This window comes from Perna viridis, chromosome 2 (assembly GCF_037379345.1).
Source record: "Perna viridis isolate PV_CMFRI_1.1 ecotype Kerala chromosome 2, ASM3737934v1, whole genome shotgun sequence".
Classification (NCBI taxonomy): domain Eukaryota; kingdom Metazoa; phylum Mollusca; class Bivalvia; order Mytilida; family Mytilidae; genus Perna; species Perna viridis.
In genome coordinates, this window is record NC_142446.1 from 42765213 (window position 1) to 42790509 (window position 25297).

Here is a 25297-nt window from a genome sequence, read left to right on the forward strand (position 1 = left end):
AACTTAATACATCTTTTTTTCACAGCAGTCTGTTATTTGCTTCCTTGCTTTAGTATTAAGGGATACTGATACAGTTATACCATTGTTTAAGGTAAGTTTTAACACCAACACCCCCACCCCCCACCCACCCCAAAAAAAAAGAAGAAAAAAAAGGAACAATGATATTGAGTTGAAAGACTAAAGTGAAAAAATATGAATGTGTTAACTGAAGATTTCATGGAAGTAATAAGTAACTTTACACATTTTATACTTTTCTCAAAACTTAATGAAATATAGTTTTGTCTGTCTGGAACTGCTAGTATATATATTTTAGCCATCATACTACCTTGACTGGTAAGATTCTGTATTAGATAAAAAAAAAATGCGAAGAACACTTGTGCAAAAATTGGTGACCATCGCGCAAACAATAAAGAGCTTTCCTGTGGACATTGTGGGGATCTTTTGCATAAAAGACAAATTATATTATGATTTTTGTCAGATTTTCAGTTAATTAGTAATGCTGTCTTCATGGATATAAGTATTTGTATATATAGATAGCAGGGAAACTGACTGCATTTCACTAATGAATTGAAAAAAACCTTTCAAGTAATGCTGTCTTCATGGATATAAGTGTTTGTTTATATAGATAGCAGGGAATGATCAAATGTCCTTCTATAATCAAATTAGGTATTCCAAAGACTGAGCTAGGCCACCATTAACAGTTTGTTTTTACAAGCACCAATAACTACTAACAGAATCCCTGTAAGGGGTCCTTGTGCAAGATCTGCAGATATTCAAGACAGTGAAAAACCCTAAAGTTTGGTTTTATTGTGCCAGCAAAAATATTTTACCTGTAGAAATTGAAATATGATTTGCACAAATAGAACAATCCTGCAGTACTTTACTGAGTACAGGATGGACCATTTCCATGCAAATCGCACATAAAAAAATATTATTTCATAAACTTGCAAATTGTCGAGGAGAGAGGGGCTTGGATCAGCCTATGTGAATGTACTATGGCAACAATGGTCATATAATCATTTCTAGAACTGTATTTATGAATCATCTTGCTCAAATCTTTTTCTTATTTAAACTTGAAAAACATTGGCTCATAGTAAAAATTCTAAGGGAGCAAAACCACTTGACTTTCTATAAGGGGGCTAGGATCAAATTTTGCATCCTGGATTTTTTTTTCAGTATAACTCCTGACCTGCCTTTTTATTTTACCCAATAGTTCATCCTGGAATTGTTTTAACCATGCATCATCATCCTGCCTTTTTATTTCAAATTTGATCCTAGCCCCCCCCCCTACCCTTCCCCATGAAATTCAAATGGTCACTCCCTAATGTGCTTAACTACAAGTAGGTAACTTTACCAGGTATTATCTGAAACAATGTATGTAACAATAAAACAGCAATTACACATCTTACAAGACTCTGTAAGTATGTTTAATTGAGTTAGTTTCATGGTTAAGGGGAAATAACATTAGAAGATTTGACTGCATTTCACTAATGAATTGAAAAAAACTAAATTTTGTGGTTTGTCGAACTTTTTAAAACCATGAAAATTGATATACCACCAAGAATGATGCTTTCACAGTATTAATAGATAGGAAGTTTTAGTTACTTAGACATTGATGTTGCCCTCCAAACACAGAGGATTTGTACATGTATATTAATAGATAGAAAGTTTTAGTTACTTAGACATTGATGTTGCCTTCCGAACACTGAGGATTTGTACATGTGTATTTTCTACTTAATCTTAAACATTTTTGAACATCTGAAACAATTTAATGACTCAGTAATTTTCATTTATAAACTGAAGTGACGTTTTTTCCAAAACTATTGTGTTTGTTTTCTAATTCCTTGTAAAGTGTTGTAACCATGGGTTTTATTAAGTTATATTTCTGGTTTCCTCTATTTTATATAGACTTGAAAACAGGGAAGTTTGATATAACGATTAAGATCACTTCTTGTTTTTAAAATTAGAATGAAGAAGTGGGTGTAATATGGTCAATAAACCCCATTTTACTAAGTGTATATACTAGTATTCTTGTATTTTCTTACAGAAATAAAGACATTATTTTTTTTATCACATTTAAGGAACGAGAAAAATTAAAGGCCACAAGTTGTTTTTTCTATGTTTACTTTCAATATTTCATATTAGTTGTCATTTCACTGCTTTGGTGATTAAATGGAGGTATGTTCACCTCATTAATGGGAAGTCAGAGATTCAATCTCTTCCTCAAGCTTCTCCTCCAAAAATATGGCATATAGCAGATGGAAAGACAACTGATTGACTTCGAGTAAAAAATAATGTATCTGAGTGGTATGACATGTCTCCTTTGGTGCTGTCATTTCTGTGTACTAGCATTAAAAGCTTGTTAGTCTAGTTCAGAGAGGGATCAGCTCATTAAGTTAAACAGTACATTCTGAAATGTATGAAATTCCTGCAAGTCAAAATTATCTTCTGTAAAATAATCAAGGAAATAAGGTAGATACATTTATTGACATGGAAGTAAGGTTGGTAAAAAAACCCTATCTTTGAAAAAGAACACACTTTTTAGAGGCCTGGCCTGGGTTTCATAAAAAAAAAAAAAAAACTCAAATTGAGATTTTCCTAAACTCAAATTTCAAGTAATCAAGTCACATGAAATTGAAAATTTAAGGGCAAATTCAAGGATTTGAGGAAAGTGTTCATTTTCATTGTTTTATGAAACCCAGGCCATTTTTCGTTTTATAGAAAGAAAGATAACTCTAGAGCATTTTAAGCTTTATTGTCATATCCTTTTTCCAGAGTTTTCAACCAAAGACAGTGGTTCTACAAGAAATACACAAACAAACCAGTATGCTATTAAACAAAAGTGATAATAATGGTTGATTTGAGATACAAGAATTCTCAGTGAAAGGAACCCAGTGGTGGAAGATATCTCATAATATCAATGTATAGACTTTCTTGGATGAAAAAACAATTACAAAAACACTGATTCAATATTATGTACCACTCAACACATTTCATGAATTACTATAAATAATAACATTTCTGCATCTCAACTGTTACTTTTCAAGTACTGGTTTATGTTTTTATGCCTTTTGACGAACATGTTAATGGCATACTAATTCACTTTAGTCGTACCATAGCCTACGGTATGACTAAAGTGCATAAATATCCCCTTACATGAAACATATTTGGTCCTTAAGATATTTAGTTTGTCCACGATCTCTCCCTACAACTACTTTTGCATTTGTTTTGTTTTGTTGTTATTTTGCAAATGCAAAATAAATGATATTTTCACAGTGTAAAACATTTATTTTGAAAGATGCCAAAAATTAATGCTCTTTGAATATGTTCATTTGACCATATGTACTACATTGTTGTAAAGTAAAAATAAATTATGCATACTTTTTTGATGCAAGAACTCATCTGAAAGCCATTTATTTTAATCTCAATAAAAGTTATATCAACTGAATCTGTGCATTAATTGAACAAATAATAAGTCTTAAAGAGGTTCAGTTAATACATTGCATTCAATTCACATTTATAGACATAAAAAGGTAGTTAATTTTTGTTGTTTTTACCTTCAAGGTAAATAGTTGATCTAGATCTCATAAATTTTTGCAAGACAAAAGCTTTAATCTGGTATGCTTTCTTTAGTTGTGTAATTTTAATACCCGGCCACTTGAATATGATACCTTCTAAACGGTTGCTTGTCCGTCAGTCTGTCTTACCATCCTTTGATGATTTTCAGATAATAACTTGAGAACAGATCAATGAATTTTTTTATAACTTTGCAGTTATTAAAATACAGGTTAAGTTTAATTTTAACAAAATCCAAAATGTACTTTTTGAGTCAAACCATTTTGAACATTTTGCCATCTTCCTTTTTCACAGTTACGAGGTAGAGTGTTTTCACATAATGTTCCAATAAAGCCCTATTATTGTTATTTTGTCTCTTGTTAATAACTATTTCTGCATTGCATCAAACAAAAACTGGTTTTATTTTAAGAATCAAAGGAAAAATTACAATTGTATTGCAGTTATGAAAATTTTTAAAATACAAAATTTTTTTTTTTGGTTCCAATTATGAATGTCTCTACTGAACATTTACTTTCATCTCTGTACAAGAGTATTAGACGCACTGATATTAACATCTTCAAAATCACTGACATACCCTCACAGAAAGTTAATTGTTAAATATGACTACCATATATCCAAGATTGATGCTTTAATTATAGTTATGTGAGGGATCTGAATAATTTTAAGTGCTTTTATCGTGTAGTAAGTGACAAGAGTTGTAACTTCCGATTTTGTGCAGTCTTGTATTTTCTTTTTATTCACATATAAATCATGGATTAACTAGAAAAAAAGTCTATGGTGCAAAATGCCTTTGTCTTGCTTAAAATTCAGAGGTAGATGTTTAGAAACAGGAAGTATGTTTATACTCGCACATATAGTACAACCCATTTATATATGATGAAGCTGCATACCAAATTACAAATTATCCTTACAAAGAGTTCCCCGTGCAATTAAGGATGATGAAAATGTATTAAACAGACATACTGATATCCATACAACACTACAACAGCTGAAGGTGGGTTCATTGAAAAAATTACAAGTTGTTCTGCATTTTAATGTACATATATAACCAAGATATAAAAAGGGAGTTAATTCAAAGTAACAATGAAATATTAGATTTCTCTTTTTCAGAATATCTTTCTTAGTAACTTACTGGTGCGAGTCATTTTACTCGACATGTTTAATGTTTTGCCTTAATATTGAATCAATTAATGCAACATGTACATGTTAAAATAAGTTCTGTTAAGGTTGCCTTTAACATCCAATTCTTTGCACTTTAGTGTAATCGGTGCGTTGAATGGGATTTTTAATAGTGAGTTTTTGGTCTATTTCTGTATATAGCACTATCTTAGTGATATGATAATTTTCAATAATGTATTCAGTAGGATATTCATATTGTAAAGATACATATGGTCTCTGATTTGTCTGAATCCTTTGTACTAGTCAAATTAAGATGATGTGGATGTTAACAAGGATAGTATTCATGTATTGATCAGTGTAGTACTTACTTTCTAGAGTTGAATTGGTGTCCATCTTTGCTTGAAGGGAAGGGGACATGACCAAACCCTTGGTTAGCGAAGATGGAGATATCCATACAGGGCTGACTAAGTTTTTAAAGTATAAAGATTTAGCTCATTTAGAAGTTCTGTAATCTGATTATTTGATAATATGCATAATCTTAAACTGATATGTATTTCAGGCCCCTGTGACCTAATAGACTTAGGTTTAATGATGTCACAAATGGCTAAAAATATTCTCAGCTCAGATGTACCGGTATGTACTTTTTTTACGTTTTGTTGAACTAGGTTCAGTACTTGATTTGTGTGATATTTATACTTTGCCATATTCTGTTGGATTTATACTAGAATTCTAAATAAAGTTGTTTTGTGAAACCTTATTTTTCAGTGTTTGTTTTTTTAGATTTGAGTCTAGCAAGTAATTAGAAGAGAAAATTTTGGTCCACTTTGATCTTCCACATTAAGTATAACCAATGAATTTAGAAATAAAATCTACACTTGAAGAGCTATAACACTTAAGCTTGTGATCACTTTGAAAATTCTGAGTGTGGCTAGTAGTTAAATAATCACAGTAGCACTGTATTGAGCAATGTTGAAGTAAGTAACTATTTCTCTCTACAATAGCTACAGCTGAAAGTCTTGCATACTTTATAAATACAGCTCCTTTCGGTATTGTTAAAACATGACAATTAAAGAAGTATAGAAAATACAACACATTATCATTATATAGTTTATTTACTGTTGTGTACACATGTACAAGATGTTTTCAATGGGATTCTATCTTTTTCAAAGAAATATTGCACAAATAATCGAAAAACATCAAAACTTACCTGTCACAAATAAACACAAAATAACCAATTTTGATTCATGATGATTTTGCATAGAAATCCCTGATATCTCTTAAATTGCTTTCAACGATGAAGTAGATATTGCAGAATGAAAAATCAAAAGCACAAAATAACACTGTTTTGACATCCTGTTAAATTATTGTGCTAAATAAAGAAGTAATGCAATTATCAGTCCATCATATTAAAATAAGAGCAAAAATCTATGATGATATTTCTGTACATGTATCTTCTTATCTTCAGGTAACTTTATCAGTTCAAATAGCTTCAACTTTTCCAAAATTTGGTAATTATTACTAATCTATATTTTTCATAATCAGTTTAAAGAATTAATAGTAATGGTATGTATCTCACCAATAGACCATGTTAAATGTTAAGCAAACAGTCAAGTTCACATTTAGTTTACTCTTTACTGTAATGAATAAAAAAATAATTGAACAAAAACAAAACAAGATGAAACAAACTCAACAAAAATGTTTTTTTTTTGCTAAAATTGCCTTTTTTAAAATGATAAGCACATGATCTAATGATAAAAGTTGACTAGGAACTTGAACACAGTTTTTGACCCTTCTAAAAATAGGAATAATTTGTTGATCATGCCGTAACTCATATTACAGTTAATAAAATCAAAATAATAAAAATACATTATAACAATGATGATGAAATCTACAATGATTAAAGCTAATTTTGCACCTTTATTTGGCAATCTGATCTATCATGAGGGTAGAACCTGGAAAGTGAACATTCATAACACTCTAATTAATTTGTTCTCATGTAGGATCTAACAATAATCTTGTTCTACTTTCTGTTCAGATGAAACTTTTCAGAGTCCTCAAGACTGATGCTTTCACAATCATGAAAGCTGACATTTGATTGGCTGATAAGGGGACATCTAAACAGAAAGTAGAATGTAGAGTTGTTAGATATTACATGTGGTAGTTGTATGGAGCAATTAGTAGGTTAAATGTAAATAGACTGCATTCATAACTACATTGGTTTTACAGTAAATTAACATACCAACTGAGAAATATCCTCTACTAAATTAAATCTTCACAAAGGTATTTTTAATCCATAAAGTTTAAAACTAAGGTTTCATTGCAAAGAAATTGACATGCATTAGACAATGGCATATTAGTTATACCAGAAGAGAGCTTGAAAGTAAAATCCAGGCTACTTATTTAAAAGAATGTAAGTTGACACTGGTAAGGAATGAACTGGATCCTTTTCCAAATTTAAAAATACACAAAAAATGCCATAAGTAACAATTGAATCACATGTCAATATCCTTCCAATAAACCAATACAGTCTCTTGACAAACAATAACAATAGAGACATACATAAACGATCTTATATAAAATGGTAGAAAATGAAATAAAATAGTATGCATACATATGAAAACCTCCACAATATAAATACCTGTCTAATTATACAGATTGTACATAGATACGTGTATATATTAATAACAAAAAAGTTTTGTTTTCATATTTATGTTGAATTATCAAGTTCTCACAATTCTTTTCTTTTAAATTCAGATTGTCGTAACTACCAAGTACTTAAATATGTAAATTTTGATTACCTCCTAAACAGGTTTTTTTTTTATTATTACCAAATTCTATTGGTAAAATATTTAATGAATAAAACTGATAAATTATGAACTTCCACTTTTACATACATGAATGAAAATATCCTATATACCTTTCAAACCATTTTTAAAAGTTGTTATTTATATGTTTGGAAGTTGAAAATGTTAAATCTGAATTTAATTTTAAATATTATCAATCAATACACAACAATTTTAGTTATGAAAATGAATTAATTAAAAAAAAACCTATCACCAGAACAATTTATTTAAAGTCCAACAACTTATTCATGATGAGCTGAATAATGCTGTATATTGTCAATGAATGATTATGATCTAAGCACTAAATATTGTATTGAGTATTCAATGAACCTACATCTACATCAAACTTGATAGAAAGGTACAAGGTTTTTTTCTTTTAAAAAATGTTCAACAACAAAAAATCAACAAGTAATAACAAACAATATCCAAGCATTAGCACTTGGTGCTAACTGTCTAAAGACAATTTAAAATGTACCTGAACACATTTTGACTAAATGTGATGATGAAAAGTTTGTGATAATTATGGTGTATTTTTTTATATTGTCATCTTATGCTCTAACTTTGTAGGACCCTCAACAATTGATCTAAATTCTTTCATAATTTCATTTATAACTACATCTCTTCTAAATAAGTCATACTTTAACATATTAATCTCAATCAAAGCAGGTCAAAAACTATTCCACAAATTGTTTTAGGCTTCCCTCATAAGTTTTTGTACCAATCATCACAGGGTTATTTATATAACAGTTTATGTAGTTAAAACAAGGAATGTAAAAATGAAATCACTGGCAAATTTATCTTAAAAAATCTATTGCAAAATCACAACTGCTGTTTCTATATTTCTATGATGACTGAGCGTGAAGACCAACTATCTTAATTGTTTCATTCCACTCATGATGACGGAAAAATTCCTTTACTTTCAAAATATCCTTTGAACACAATATTGGTACAACTGAAATTGCACATTTAAAGCAAATTATCTCCCTTGAGATAAAATAAACTCAGAAAGTCAGCCAACCATTGCACATCTTGTACAAAATAATAGTAACAAAAATAAGTCAACTGAACACTAAACAATTAAATTCTGTATTCAGTACCATGGAAAAATCGGACATGTTACAAGAAAAATGTAGAAAATTTAAGATTTTTGTGCCTAGAAAAGAAGAAAAAAGATACAGTGCAAGAAAAGAAAATGGAAGAATTAAGTCCATGTGTAGCACCTATGTACTAATCACACTTGTACTAACTCAACTGCAGCACCTAGAAACGAAGTTGGCACAATTTATACAACTCAAATGCGTAACTCATTACTATACAGCAAAGATGACCCCTTATCTTAAACCAAGTGATATTTTATTTTCATCTGACTAAACATAAAGTTTTTAAAATATGGTAAATTTCTTGTCTTTAAAAATCAGATTGATTTTAATGAATGAAAAGAACTTCATCAAAAAGCCAGAATTTTACAAAATCTTGTAGCAAAAATACTTCTGAGCTAAAGTTAACTTTTTAAACAATTTTCAAAATACAAACTTTCAAAGCATAGCAAATCATTGGTAAGTGGTCATTAAAAAAGCAAAAACTCTACTACTACTAGATATGGTCTATGTACATAGCAGCAAATATAGACAAGTAAAGGAAGACATCATTGTTATCTATGGCATTTGTAATCCCTGCACTATTGCTGTCATGGCAACACTGTCCTATCGGCCTAAACATCAAGAATGTGACCTATCTTTTCTAAGAGAAATGTCTCTAGACCTGAGTGAACACGAGTTTGTCTTGATTCCCGCCAAATTTAACAGTGCATCTGCTCCTTCCACTATTTTTTTCTGCTCTTCCTCTTCAATTTCTTTACGTTTCCGTGGAGTTAACTTAGCAGAAGAATTTTGATGAACATCCTTACGTGGTGTTGTTTTATTGAACAAGTTCCTTTGCGGAGTACATGAACCATTTCTACGAGGTGTCACCTTACTTGGTGCCGTTTTCTTGGGTAGGTCACCATCAACTTCATCTATATCACTGTCCCAGTCAGACATGTCACTACATTCACTCAACTCTTCTTCTTCTTCACCGAAGTCATATTCTTCATCTATAGATGAAACAGGTGATGCAATGTCACGGAAGTTTGTAAAGCTATAGGTGTGGTCCTCACTTGGTTTCTCTGTGACAACAATTTCTTCTGTATGTTGCCTCTTCACAAAATCTGACTTGAGCTGCCTGTAAACAAAGAATAAAATATACTGGTTTAAACATATTTCAAATGATAAATTCATATTTTTGTTCAAGTTAGTTGAAATATTTATTTTTAACAGTAAATTTCATTGCATACTGTGCTCTTTTCAATTTCCATATTAAAATTGACCAAGTGTGGTAGTTGATGTCAGTCTCTGTTTAATTGTACTGCAACTACAACAGTAAATTTGTCTTAAATGCACGAAAAATCAGCTGTTTCACTTTTTAAATTAATTGAAGACAGCAATATTTGAATTATCTCCCTTGCACTGCTTTAATTATGGGAGGTTTAAACACCTAGATAAAATCTATCATATTCATAGAATTACATTTTCTTTCTTTTTAATCTCATTCTGTAGTTATCCGAGTTATAATCTTCCCCATCTGAGGACCTTGCTGGTGACCCTGAAATTTAAATGAGAAAATTTTTATAAAAGTATAAAAGGTTTGTTCACACTATCCAGCAAACTCAGAATACTGTTTGATGATTTGGTTTTTTTTTTTTTAATATATAAAAATGTCCTAGTTTCATGAACACTGAACAAAGGCAATTAATTTGACTTAAAAGCAAATATGTCAGCAAACATTTTATAAAAGTTCATCATAAAAATCTCTGAAAATCAGATGATGCTACTTGTTAAGTTTCAAACCAGAATATTATCTATAAATAGGGACTTTCAAACAGTCAGAAGGTACTTGCTAAGGCATTCCAGTCAGTCCTATTCCAAATATAATCAGAAGGCCACACAACACACAATTCCTTTTTAGTGCTTTACTTTATATACTATACTTAAAATAAGACAAGGGGGTGAACTCATACTGACCTCTGCTTCCTAATCCTTTCAGTGAGACCAAAGTGTGAGCAACATCTTGAATATCTCGGTCTGTAAGTAAAATAATTTTTGATTAAAATAATAATACAAAATGTTATCTACTGTAGCTACACATGCAAAACATATAACTTAAAAGCCTTACTGAATGGCAAAACTTACAACCTAATGCAAGTTTTTTAAATAAATTTCTTACACTGTATGTAAAAGTACTGTATGGATACCAATTTTTCATAGATAAGGGAAGAAACACCAGTTCATGGATCATTGAATTTGTTGTTTTGAGGTTTTCAGTATACACATCAATGAAAATCTCATTTTTCATTGGGAATCAAATTTAATGGTTTGGCCTACCCACAAAAACCACAAAAATCAGTATCCCGTGAACAATAGTACTTTCACAGTAGTTTATTAATAATACAACTTGATTCTTTCAAGACAAATTTCGAAAGTTTTTGCTTTCAATCTTGAAACAATTTACCAGTCTTTTTGATACAGAAAATCTGGAGCTACCCAACACTTTTACAAGTACAAACTGTATTTACAGTATAAGAGATTTAGACAGGGCTTGTAACATCAAGTCATAAACATTTATTAAAAAAAAAAAAAATAAAATAAAAAAAAATTCTTGCAAAATACAATGAGACCTGCCTAGAGAGAATCCCCTTCACAATTTAAAAATATGTTCAAATTAAGATAAGGGTGCCATTTACAAAGGTTCAAAATACATATATATATATATATATTGATATGAACAGACTTTAAAGTATCTGGTGTGGACAGACTTTTTGATAATTCAGGGTTTAGTTTAGACAGGTTTCACTGTACAAATTATGGGATATTAAAGAGTGATAACGATTTATCTCTTGAGACTATGACTTCATTTTACAACACAACTGACAGGGAAACCTGAGAACTCAATGTCAAGTATTATAAACTTGCCAACATCTGTTATTCTTTTACAGTTGCCATAGCAACATGTACACAGATGTTAGTAACCAACGCTCCCTAGTGGCTAAATCTATTGTTACAGCTGACATGAGGAGTCGTCAATGATAATCTGATAGATTATTACACAAAAAGATTTTTTTTATTGATTTTTAACAAAAAATCAATCACTAATGACTCTTTAAAAAGTTCACAGCTCAAAACTATAGTCTTTATCATACATGTACAAAACTTGCAGTAAAAGCAAACATGAATAGAAAGACACATTTTGTAAAAATTTGGCAAAATGAAACTAATATCAATACATGTATGTTTATCACTTACAATTAACTAAAAAGATTAAATTTTATCTTTTTATATGACCACTTGTTAATCCATTGACCATCTCTAGTCTGTATAATCTCAAAAGATTTATTGTTTTTTTGTCATTTAGTGGGTCTATCTACTTGGTATTATTATGACAGCAGTTGTGTTAACTTGAATCAATTTAAGCAGCAGGGGGTCACAATGTATTTCACAGGACAAATAAACAAAGACTATCCTTTTTTTCTATAGTTTCCACAGTTCTCACCCTGACTATAAATGTTTGTTTAGAAGTGAAAATAGAAGTGTGTTGGACAGATTACTGTCAACACCCATCTTAATCACAAAAAAGATTAATGTCAATAATGTGGAAAGAAGAATCATTTTTATTTTTAATATGCGACAAATGAAATCTTCAATTGTATGATCAATACCCTAAAAGCTATGAAAAAAAGAGTATAAAATGCCACACTGTGTGCTAGAGAATATAGACTTACCAATATCATAACTATCATTATTTGATTGTGCCAATCTTTTACTTAAAAACGGAAACAAATCTGCAAAAAAGAAAAATATTTTTTTTTCCTTTTTTACATTAGTAATGAACAAAAATATAATGAACAAAAAATTCAATTTCAGTCTTCCTTGGCTGATTTGCCATTTCTTTGAACATCAAATATCTGGAGTTATGTTCAATTATTACTGGAACACCAATCACATGCATTATCTATTTTATTGGATATTTTCATTATCATTTTCCCAGAATCGGATTGGCACACTTCGATGATTATGTGTTCTGTTATAAGGCAAGTGAAGTTTAAAAACACTATGTTACACTACAACACTAAAACATTAACTACAGATGGAAAAGTTATAAGGCAGAATAAATACCAAAAATGTTTAAATCAGGGATGATTTTACGAGATTGTCAAACAGAGCAGAAATTGGTAAAAATCAGAAATAAATAAACAGTAAAAAAAAAAAAAAAGAATTGTAACGGTAAAATCCATGTTTCAAGTAGCGGAATTCCGCTAAAAAGCAGAAAAAAATCATCCCTGTGAAATAATGGTGAAATATTGAAGCCTACAATAGTGAAGCTCACGTCTAGTGCTAAGAAATTTGATCAACTTACGTGGAGAAATGGTGTTTGGTCCAAATCTGGGGGTTAATGGAAGAGGTCTAATGCCACTGGAAAAGAAAAATATCAAAACATAAATGATTAAGCTTTGGTAAAGAACAATATTTATTTGCCTTTTATGAATTTTTGAAGATATGTATGTATCCTGTCAAGTTACAGTTGGGTGACTTTATAGGAACTGACTGACCTTAAAAAGTCTGAAATTTTTTTCAGACAAAAATTTTGGTATATTTGTAGAAATGGCTTATTAAAAAATATTAATATTATATCCATATGGTCAATTTTATTGTTTTTTTTTTCTCAAGTTTTCTCTATGTTTATAGTATTCCTTTGTTTTCTTCTAACTTAAGATCAAAAGACAAATAAAAGCTTTTCATTCATAAATTTTCTTTTTTTAAACATACATGTATAGCTTTGGTAACTACTTGTAAAACATTTCAATCCCATAAACTGGGTGATTTATTCCTTTATTAAAAACCATTTCACACTGAAACATCTACAACATCTCATCAAATTACTTTATCAATGGCATGAAGTAATAAATGTTAATTTCACAACAAGGTAATACACCCATAAACCCTACATGTAAGTAGCTGTCTTTATAAGAATCATGCAAAATCTAAAAATATTAAACACCCAAAAGAAGGCTTCATTTTTTTTATTTTTGTAAGTACTGGTAAGTTGTTTTATTGGGTCTATACTATGAAATGTGTAATTATTCATTCAAATCTGCCTGCTTTTGAGAGATAATCAACGCTGAAAATCCAACAGATTCTATTGTATTTGAGTGTCATTTACATAGTTATCTCTATTAATTTTGAAATCTACAGTTCATTCTATATAATTTTTATCTCCTAAGAACATTGGTTATATGAAAAGCTGAATGTAAATTTCTGTTTACTATGGCAATTTAAACAAAATATAAAAATATGTAGGCTTTATACCCATGAATCACATTTTGCATGATTCTTAAGCTGGAGTGCTTCTTAAAATAAACTGTTCAATAACTTTTACTAATAAAGTCCACATCCCAAAAGCATAAAATCCTAAATTTATAAATTGAAAGAAAGCTCACTTCAAATGAAAAATCAATTAACCAAAGTTTCAGGAAAATTAGTGAAAGCATTTCGAGTTGTTTTGGGAAGTGAGAAGGCCAGACAGACAACAATATACCATAATATGTACCATCTAGAAAGATGAGCATGGAACACACCTATCCCTAATGATGATGATGTAATCGTGGGGTTTACTTACATTTGTACATCTTTTTATAGCATTTTTTATTCAATGTATTCTTAAACTTTCAGTTTCAGGGAACTGTTAAAATAGGTTTATGTAAATCTACAGATAATTTGATTTGACTTTCAGCTGAGTCCTTGGAAATAAGATCTCATATTTCAATTTATATAAAATAAAACCATCATCGGTCATAGAGCTGTTGAGATATCTCTCTACCTGCATATAACTAAATTGAATCATTTTTCTGACATTTTGTTTACATTCCAAAGACAGGGGAAAATAACATGTTAATATAAATGACACATAGAAAATATACCAGCTATATAGGAGCTATGGGACTTCAGGGACTCAGTATTATATGTGCATAATCATTAGTCATTTTATGAAATATACATCACAATCACATTCACTTGACTCTATTTAACAAAATCAACCATTCTCAACTGAAAATCAATGATGTTATGTTAGTGGTCATTAATAAGGTTTATTAAGAGCCATTCAACTATGTACACTAGATGGGTCATAATTTTACACCTTTTTTTTAAAGACCTTTGGGGGATACTTCAATACAGTCCATAATTGATGTTACTATCTAAAGTATCAAAAGTAAAGTATCTTCATAGATTCTATATATTGCTACTTAAAATGTAGGTGTTAAAATTGTGCTCAGAAGTAAAGCACTCATCACTAACAACACTGACCTAAAAAATATGGCATAGAGCTCTTAATAAACAATGCACAATCTCACATGTTTTTGCCACTAAAAACCACCAGAAAATTAAACTAGAGGCTCAAGAGAGCCTGAATCGCTCACCTGATTAACCATTTGCTTATTTGAAAAACTTAAGGAATGAGACAGGCTAAGTTAAAATCAACTAAATTGTCAAATGCAAGAATGCTTTTCAAAGCATTTTCATGACCTGAACCAAAATTTTGCTAAAGGCAACAATTTTCGAATTTTTTTCAAAAACCTGTCTTATGACCCCCAAGTTCTATTTCTAGTATAGGCAGCCATATCTATTCACGGATTAAAAATCACAACATTCATTTTCAGCACAATACACTAAAGAACTATTATGCTTATTTTCATTCAATGATCTTAAATGGTTTTAGAGAAGAAGATTTTCAAAGTTGTACATGTGAAAAACAAAACAACAAAAAAACTGTTTCAAAGGTCACAACTCCTACATTAATCAATGAATGGTTTTGAAAATTTTGGCATAGGTCCTTCTCATGATGCTTACCAATTTTACCTGAAGCCAGAAATTTGCTAAAGGCAACGGTTTTTGAGTTATTTGCAAAAAACTGCCATCTGATCACTATGTTCTACTTTTAGTAATGGCGGCCATGTTTTTTCATGAATCAACAATCCCATCTGTCAATCTGTGTGGGATACCCTAAGGGACATATATGTCAACTTTCATTGAATTCTGTGCAATGGATCTTGAGAAGATTTTCAAAGTTGCACATGCGAAAATACAAAAAAACTGTTTCAGGGGCTGTAACTCCTACATCAGTTGCCCAATCGTTTTGAAAATTTTAGCACAAATCCATCTCATGATGCTGAACAATATTACCCATGCCAGAAATTTGCACAATTATTTGCAAAAACTGCAATCTGACCCCTATGTTCTATTTTTAGTAACAGCTGCCATGTTTTTTCATGGATCAAAAATGCCAACGGTCATTTTGTGCTGAACACCCTAAGGAACAATCATGCCAAGTTTAAAACCTGTCAGTCCTCTTGTTTCAGAGGAGAAGATTTTTTAAAATTTGTCCACAACAACGGACACCAAGTGATGGCATAAGCTCACTTGGCCTTCGGCCAGGTGAGCAAAAAAACCAAACACATCACCTTAGACAGTCAATTGGACTAAATCCCATAACATTTAATCACATACTTCAGTTATTTGCATGTGATTTCTCTGAACCTAAAAATTTCCCATTCATCCCTTGTTAATATTTTTACTTTTTCAAATGGCTTAAAATAGACAATAATGCATGTACATGTAGGGCTTTAAAAATCAATGGTTAGCTGGAAATTTGATACTAAACAATTGTTTTTGTAAACTTAAATGCATAATGGTAGGGAGAATTTGACTCACTGAGTTACATGTTGTTGATAGTATTTTATTGGACTCTGGCTTTAAAGAAATTAACTTACTTAGGAACATAGTGGTATTGTTGTGTTGGTTGAGGGTTTGCTAACATCTGTAGTTGATGATATGGATGGTAGGGAGTTTTCCTGAGAGCCTGAAGTAAGTTTGGTCTGTAGTCTGGGTCTATACACCATAATGATCCTTTCCCAATACTCTACAAAGAAAACAAGACATTTAAGCTTACATAACCTCTGACCTAACAAGAAAATTAACAACACGTTTGGGAAAAAAAACTTGTCTGATTAAGCTTACTATACCTACCCATGCACATTTTTATATGAAATATCACTGAACTATCTTTTTTTTTCGTTGGGCGCTATTAAAGTCAAGAAATTCTCCCATAAGTGTCTATTGAAAATAATTTTAATTAAAACAATATTACCTACCTACCCTATTTTTTAGAAATATATTTATTTCCTCTCGGTCTTAAGGTTATAAATCAAATTTGGTAGCATTTACTAAATTGTTGGCCACAATCTTTGAATAGAAAACAACACTGTAATATATGACGATGTACATATGTAAATGAATTGACCAAAAAGGAAATAGATGAAAAATAGAAAGGTCCATTTTACACAGCAGAACTACTTCAGTACTACATTTACAAAGGCTTGACTGCAAAAACTTATAAATAGATCAACCACTTTTACTATTGAGAGTCAGAACTTGGAACAGCACAAGCATCTAATTGACAGAAATTATTTCACTGCTCCCTAGCACGCTGAAATTGAAATCCTATAACCAGAAAACTGTATCCATAGCAACCCTACTAAACTATCACCAGGATACAAACACAATGGCCGGCAGAACTAATTTTCTACCAGGAAGCCCTGTAATTAGCATCTTCAACATTTTGATCAGAAAAACCTGTTCAGAAATGACCCTATTTATTATGGTATTATTATTTTATAATACTTTTATGGGATACAATTTAATATTTCCATAAAGCACAAGAGAAATACAGGATATCCCTTAATACTTGAGCTTTAATGGCAAGGTAGTGCCTTTATTACAGAAAGAGAGCTTTTTACAATCACTTTACAATAAGTAGCTTGAATGGTCATTACATATGACAAGCAAAGAAAAAAAATAAAAACAGAGAAAACTGAAGCTTCAATGCAGTACATCTTTGTCAGTCTGAAGGAAATGATAGGTTCAAAATAATACAAATTTATTGTTTTATTCTTTTTTTTAAATGAGAGAAACAAAACATTATCTTAGTTCATCAGAGCAAAGTGTTCACACCACATTATTTGTGTTTTATAAGTTCTGACCACTACATGATAGCAGTTTAGAACTTGACCAATGACACCTTAACAAGGAGATGGCTTAAAACAGGTTTATATATCATACAGACAAGAGAATAGATAATAGCCATAACTATGATGGACTTCAGTCTATAAGTAACTGATAAATAGGTCCTTCTTATCTCAAACATTATACAAAAATTTACATACATATTTGAATTAATCTAGAGATTAATATATATACATGTATTTAACATATTTTTGACTGATTATCTATTACTGCATTACAGTGACACTTGTGTCTAGATAAGAGAAGAGGAGACTCCTTAAGATAAGGAGTAACAAGTATTATCACCTGTCGAGAAAAAGTCCTCTGTCTTTTCCACCTGGTGGTTCTCAAACAATCATGTACATGCAAGTTTACAGTTTCTTTTGTTGCATCATGTTTAAGTATCATTGAAGTGTGTTAACTTTTTCAAATTTCAATGATACCATGTTGAAAGCCTGAACATGGTCGAACATATAAGAAATTAAAGATGCATTGTCTTTTTCAGTAACTAAAAAATTATTCAACTACCTATAAAACTGGATCACTATCTTGTATAACTGATACAAATTCTTATTAAAAACCTGGAAGTATCAAGCATCACAGATATTGATAACTTTCTCTTGCATTTTCGGATAAAAATAATTTTGAAATCCTAGTAACCTGCAACTTGCTCCCTGATGAGATAATTATCAAACATATCTATTTACATTATATCCATGACTGATTAAATATTTCCTTTGTTTACTAATTACAAGGTAGCTACAACAAAGATGCTTGCCAAATATCTGTGTACAAGGATACCATGGTAACCATTTAGTTTGGTCATGTGACCTGATAATAACAAGCTTCTGGTAGTAGATTACACCCATTCAGTGAAAGTGTTTTATCAAATTCTTGGCCTCTATACTAAATGTACTTGTTTATGAATACATTATCAAGTGGTGTTTAAGTTGTTACAACTTTTTTGCAGAGTGGCCTACAAGAAAAAAATGGAAGTGCCAGGAGGTTAATTATTTTATAAGACATCTGAATCAAATTTACAAGTGTCACAGAAAGATTGTGTTGTAGCAAGTTTCATTTTTAAAAGGCCTTTTAAACATTTCTCAGAAAAATGTCAATGAATGCAAAGATAAAAAATGTTTAAAAAGAAAGGAGTGATATCAGTACATTCCTCACAAATATGTATCATTCTAAGTGGGTGCACATAACACATGTACCAAGTATATGTATAACTGTGAGTTACTTTAAAGCAACCTACATGTATGTAAAAACTCCATTAGTACAAGTTCACAAGTCCTTAACTATCAACAATACAGACTGAAACAAAAAATTGCCCCCCTATTATGATGTATGTATAATCGACAGGTTAGTCAACAAATTGTGTATGGGAACAAAACCCAGGAAAGTGATCGTGTTAACATTTCCTCCAAATTATCGATCACAGTGACAGATAGTTAAACACCACTTCTAATTGTGTTATTAAATGCCTTTCCTTCAAATTAATAATAACCCTACCTCAGTGAATCCTAAGGATTAGAATAAAATAAAGTAACCATCTTTTAATATAGATGTTCCGTCAATTACATTTAACCCTCAAGTGATTACAATTGATTTTATTTCAAATGCATTTAAGTTGAATAAACGATTATTTATTGAACAATGTCAAGAGAGCTCCTACAATATAGCTGATTTAAATGACAGTTCTGGGAATAGATTAAAAGTAAATGAGTCCAGAAAATAAAATGTAATCTAAAATAATATATCATGAGAGTATAAGAGAACACCATTTTTTGTGCTTTTCTAGAAATAAAGATTTTTTTAATGATAGATGGAATTAAAACCTAAACCTCAACATTTTTGTGGACATTTCATTCCCATGCAATACAAAGCTTAAAAGCTTCTTGCTCACATGAAAATTGTTAAATGTTCTTTAAAATTTTCAAGAGAAGATAAATTCCAACCTACCTGTCCACGGTCCTTGTCAACTTTCTTGAAGCACTTGTTGAGAGAGAGGTTGTGACGCACTGAGTTCTTCCAGCCTGTAGGGGCATTCTGGAAATATGGGAAATGGTTTAATATCCAAGAGTAAATGTCTTTAACAGGAAGTTTTTTGTGTGGAGAATCTTCTATCGCCATGAAAATCAAGCAGCTGAATGAATATGGTGGTTTACTGTGAATGTGTTTTTGTGGATTGTACGGTACATGTGGTGGATGTGTTGGATTAAAATGGTTGCCCTCCTTAATGTCATTTTCCTTTTGGGAATCATCATCATCAACATCATCCACATCACTCGGTTTGATGTTTTTCAACAAATCATTGTCCTGTAACCAAGATAAACTTGTTAGATCATCGTCATCATCGACGTCAATTTTGTCCAGACGAAGTTCGGCAAAACAGCTGCTACTCATTGGGTCCTTCATGTCATCATCAGAATCCTCAGCAGACATACAACTTAGTGCCTTGGATAGTGCACTACCAGGGAAACTCTGGCTTAGACTGTTAACCAGTCTTTCTCTCATCGAGGCATCACTCTCATCTAAGTTTCGAGTGGGCACCATGGTAACTAGTTGCATCAATGCAAAGCTGAAATGATAAACAAACAGTGAAATATTTCTTTGAAGAAAGACATATTTTTTTGCTATGAAATAAATGACATGTTTATGGAGCTATCATATATCATTCAAACATGTGTACATAACATCTACAGAAGGGGAAAATTAGCATACCACAATTGACTGATTTTCTAAGAGTGTATTCAGTCTAATTAAGGTGTATTTTGTAAATTTCACAAAGAAACAAATTAAAACACTTCCAAAGACACACACATAAACTGACAAGGCTAATACTTGAGTAACTAACACAATGAAATATACAAAATATTTGTAATAGTCTTAACTTATAACTTATAAAACATTTTGATCCTGTTTTCATTTATGTCTCTCCACTTTTGAATGATGAATTATATTGATATTAAGGAAAATACTGACTAAAAAAAAATAAGAAGATATCTAACATCACCAGTAACGATGAAAATTCACTAATACATGTTAACAATGGGTAAATGATTAAATTTTACCTTTAAAACGAATAAAGAACTCTCAAAAAATACACCAAGAAATCTTCTATAAATGTACAAATGACAATAACATCTACATCTACACTTTAAACACTTTGATCAAAGAGTATTTGAGCACCTTCACTCAGAGCCCAGACATTAGTAATGACAATTTGGTAATACTCAGATCTCCAACAATCTCACACTCTGAAGCCAGTCTTTATGACCCACAGATTTAATCCTTTGAAGTTATTGTCCCCCCTTAATTATATAATCCCAGACCATTAGCATTACAATCCTTAACTCAATCTAATTAACTTTCAAAACAAAGATGATAAAAGGGAAGTGTTCTTATTTCTATTAATTATGCATATTATCACTTAAACTGTTATTTAGCAGTTGAACTGTTTAATTGGTGTTGTCTAACTGAAAAGACAACATCGCTCAAACAACAAAGTATTTCACAGAATATGTAAAACAGTCAATGTATGCAAAGCCCCATTGTTAACAGGCCAGGTGTGAAACTCAAGCTTTGCATTTAACTTAAAAAAAAATAACAAAATGCCACAAAATGGTATTATGACATTACAAGCATTTGAGTCAGTTTATGAAGTTGTAAAACAATTTTAAAATGTCATTTTTTTATTGGAAAAATACTCAAAAAAATACATCTTGAGAAATTAGATTGTCAATCACAATACAACCATTTGAACAAAGGATGTCAGAGAATGTTTTAAAAAAATATGAGTAATACATTTATTACAGCAAAATGAAAGTAGATGAAAAGTTAATTTCTGACAACATTTGATGGCATGTTATTTTAAAACTTACTATACCTTTTCATTGTTACATTATCTGAAATTGTCATCACACATTAATTCCATAAAAAATTATCTTTCATTCCTGAGCTTACAGCAAATCAATAAAGTTGTTTTAAATGTTTCCATGGAAACAGATGGAAGCCATGTCACACGATTTAAGACAAATGTATCTGATTTCAACATTTTATTCATCAGTTGAAAATTCATGAGATTTCAAAGAAAATGGTCTGAATATGAGGTGACAGTTGAAGAAAATGAAAAAGAAATAAAATTAATTTCATTCTTTTTTCTCTCCAATCAATATAGCCCTGGGTTCTGAAGATGTAAGCTCAAAATCTATTGGACCAGCATCAATTGCATCATTAATCTACCTGTACAGGTAGACATCATAACAGGTGGATGATGACCAGGTGAGAACATCCCATCCATCATGTCTGTTGATTCCAAGACATTTTTTGATGAGAAGAAATTGGAGAAGTATTGCTGATTACTGGAAACACATGCAATCCCTTCCAGCTCATGATAAAATGGAAAGCCAGCAAAATAGATTGATGGAGGTGAAATTGATCAAAGAGGAAATCTAATTACCAAGGAAGAAGGGTAAGTCTCTAGTTGACACTAGTTAATTATTCCATTAATACACCATATTAAAGCAATCATGGAAAAACATTTATTATTTCACGATCCTTCACAAAGGGTAGGATAATTTTTATTAAAGAAGATTTTAATCAAGAGGGCAATATTGTCTAACTCATACAATGATACAATTATTCATCAGATTTCCAATATGGCCATATTGTCATTGATTATTTCTTTTTCCCTCCATAGAATCAATTACCTGCTTCTGTGTAGGATTCTGGGTAAACAATGCCTTAAAGAAACAATGACTTAAGACGGAGTGTCATCTAAACTTATCTAGGAACCATCTTTGGCATTTCAGACAATATTTTTCTGCATTTGCTAAATATAAACATATTTTTTAATTCAGAATACAAATTCCTACTGAACACAGATGATTCAGACCATATTATTTTTAGACCAGCTTTTCACAGACAGTATATAGGGGCAGATATAGGATATAAATAGAATTAAAGAAAAGTTTGTGGGTAAAATTAGGGAAAAATCGAGATTTTATGCACAAAAAAATGCTTTTTTGTTCAATTCTGTGGGGGGGGGGGGTTATGGCCAGCACATCCATCCTTGGATCCACACCTGGTATAGTAGGTTGAATAGTCAAATAAGCTACATGTTTGTAAAAACAAGTAACCTACTTTATTTTTTCTTTATTCCTTAAGGCAAACACAGCAAAAAAAAAGGTTATCTTTTTTGTGTAAGTGCACTTTTTTAAATTACTACTAATTAAAAAACAAAATTATTTGCACTTAAAAGAAAAAAATGCAGAGAATACATATATGTGCATGCACTACAAAGCACAGAGTACAATTAAACTTCCATTCTAACAGTTTAAAGAAATGATCTTTATTTTATATGAATTGAAATAAAACAGAAGGTTAATCCTGTATGCCTTACTTGGGTATTGCACATCCTTAAACTAACTTCTAACGAAAACTTAGGTTTACATTTTTTGAGTAACAAACAATATTCTGATCATTTACAAATGAAATTAAACCTGTCAAATTGTTCATAATTTACCACACCACAAGCTAGTCATAATACTTCATTTTGTAAAACATACACACACCTAATATACATTATACACTTTTCTGCATACTGCAGTACTTTACATGTACAAATCATCTACAATCCATCTTACTAAGTTTATGGATTAAGAAATTTGCTACACAACAGGAAGTCAACACAATGGTGTAAACAAGACTCAAAATCAATGTAAAAATCAAGTCTAAAGCTTGTGTAACTCCTCAAAGTCATTTAAAAATGCCGCTTCCATTTGAGCAACAAAGATTTATCTCAGATTTAATAGGTATTCCATAACTTGATGGCATTTAAATCCACTACAGGGTATTTAAATTTTCAACCACATGCTTTTATTTTTACTATGCAACAGTCTTCAGATCTTTGGGAAAATGTAATATTTCACAATGAATGAGTGAGATAATAATGGCCACAATAAAAATTTATGCTTCACTAGTCTTGAGAAATATTCTCATAACATTTTGATGTTCATCTCTATTTAAAAGACTTGGGGACAAACAAATTGAGAAAAAGTTTACAAGTGACATATTTAATACACAATGACATGTGATCTGAGATAAACTATCTCTCTTACTTACCTTAATACACTTGTGAAACTCTTTCTAACTGATTGTCAAATTACAAAGTCTCTTATTTCATATTCCAGATGTAAAAATTCACATCAATGGAGAAAGTTTACATAGATGCTAAGGACAGCTAAAGATGGCGTCCCCTTTTCCAACTCATCACTAACTTAGAATGCTGGGAGATGAGATATAGAGAGCTTTTCATTGGCTAGCTGACCAGATCATCCCAGCTACCATGTGATTAGGACACACAGCTGTGCATCATTACCATGGATACCACACACTGTTTCCCTGGCAACCAACCATGTACTTGTTATTTAAACTAGTGACATGTTAGGGGCTTTAATTACCAGCCCTGCAGGCCATGTGTGCACAAATAACAATTGGACATGTCAAAGTCAAGGGGAAGACACTCTAAAGAGATAGTGCCCCCTGGCAAAAATGTTATCTAGATTAAAGATAGATATAGGCAATTATACAATATACTGTAAACATTTTATAATCACTCACTATAAATGTTCACGGCTACCTCATTTTTCATGGGAGGGGATGTTATTAACTCAGCAGGAAGTTGAAACAAGTGTTAGAAGATTATAATTTTACTGTCTGCATAATGTATTTCCACCTAAAAGATTATCCAGTATAACTGAAAACAATTAGTTATGGTCTAGTTTAAGGAAGGACATTTTTGAGGGCATTGAAAAATTTTACATAAAAAAATTTAGAAATTATTTTTAGCGTACAAGGAAACATAAATTGGAAAATATAGAAGAGTTGTACAAAATTAATAGATAAAAATGATTGAAGTGACAAAAGCATATCTTAAGATCATGAATCTTGAACTGAGAATTAAGCGCTCTCTATGCAAATGCTGCAACACATGGGGAAAATTGCAGGAAAAGAAAAATGAGACCCAATCATCCATTACAAGGACATTTAAATTTGTCATAAATACACTTCATTGATTACTCAACAGCTGTAGTAAATTCCATGCCTCCTTGGCTAAAGATGTATGTTTCAGAGCACCGCCTACAAACACTGATGAAATAGATGACCCTAATGAATGACTGCAATAGAATGAAATTGATTATAAAGGACTATCTTGTCAATTGTGACCTGGATTATAAGATAGATATTGACTTAACTGACAATACACACTCATTTACCTATGTAACTGATATATAAAGAAAATTTACATACACAATCTATGTTTATTAAGATCTAGAACATGTTACAATCCAAGGCAGATAAAATATAGGCTACTTGTTAGTATTGATCTGACACAGACAGGGAAATAGTACAGGAAAAATCCTTTACTTTATTGATGAAAAGAAAAGAAAAAAACCCTCAATTTTTTTTTAAAAAACCTTACTGTTTGATCAATACATTTGAGGTTACTTTTGAGCATTTATACCAATAGATTATTGCAAAAATCTTATAAATGGAAAGAAGAGCTTTTTTTCATAATGCTTGGAATTATTTTTACAATGCACA

General features: G+C 30.9%; 2 protein-coding genes and 1 long non-coding RNA gene across 12 annotated transcripts in view; 2 read left to right on the top strand and 1 right to left on the bottom strand.

The window, feature by feature from the left end:
- The window catches only part of LOC148625174 (phosphatidylinositol N-acetylglucosaminyltransferase subunit H-like), a 46494-nt gene extending 41042 nt beyond the window's left edge, over positions 1-5452 (top strand). For 4 of the 6 annotated variants that reach the window (XM_088568546.1, XM_088568542.1, XM_088568548.1 and 1 more), the window contains 2 exons: positions 26-91; positions 2776-5452. In XM_088568546.1, coding sequence (XP_088424672.1) covers positions 26-91; positions 2776-2859 — 150 coding nt within the window. In that variant the 3' untranslated portion in view covers positions 2860-5452. The remainder of the gene's footprint in view (positions 1-25; positions 92-2775) is intronic. The other 2 variants (XM_088568543.1, XM_088568544.1) reach the window with 2 other exon arrangements.
- Positions 5453-5788: 336 nt separating this feature from the next.
- Positions 5789-25297, bottom strand: part of LOC148625176 (forkhead box protein N2-like) — a 33810-nt gene continuing 14301 nt past the window's right edge. For 2 of the 5 annotated variants that reach the window (XM_088568537.1, XM_088568538.1), the window contains exons 3-9: positions 19652-20270; positions 16396-16544; positions 12987-13042; positions 12352-12411; positions 10598-10657; positions 10103-10178; positions 5789-9758 (exon numbers count right to left, since the gene is read on the bottom strand). In XM_088568537.1, coding sequence (XP_088424663.1) covers positions 9257-9758; positions 10103-10178; positions 10598-10657; positions 12352-12411; positions 12987-13042; positions 16396-16544; positions 19652-20270 — 1522 coding nt within the window. In that variant the 3' untranslated portion in view covers positions 5789-9256. Of the gene's footprint in view, positions 9759-10102; positions 10179-10597; positions 10658-12351; positions 12412-12986; positions 13043-16395; positions 16545-19651; positions 20271-21578; positions 21626-23815; positions 23957-25297 lie in introns of those variants that run through there. The other 3 variants (XM_088568539.1, XM_088568536.1, XM_088568540.1) reach the window with 3 other exon arrangements.
- Positions 21876-25007, top strand: LOC148625177 (uncharacterized). The gene is made up of 2 exons (XR_015919873.1): positions 21876-22163; positions 23884-25007. It is a non-coding gene; the product is annotated as an uncharacterized LOC148625177 (long non-coding RNA).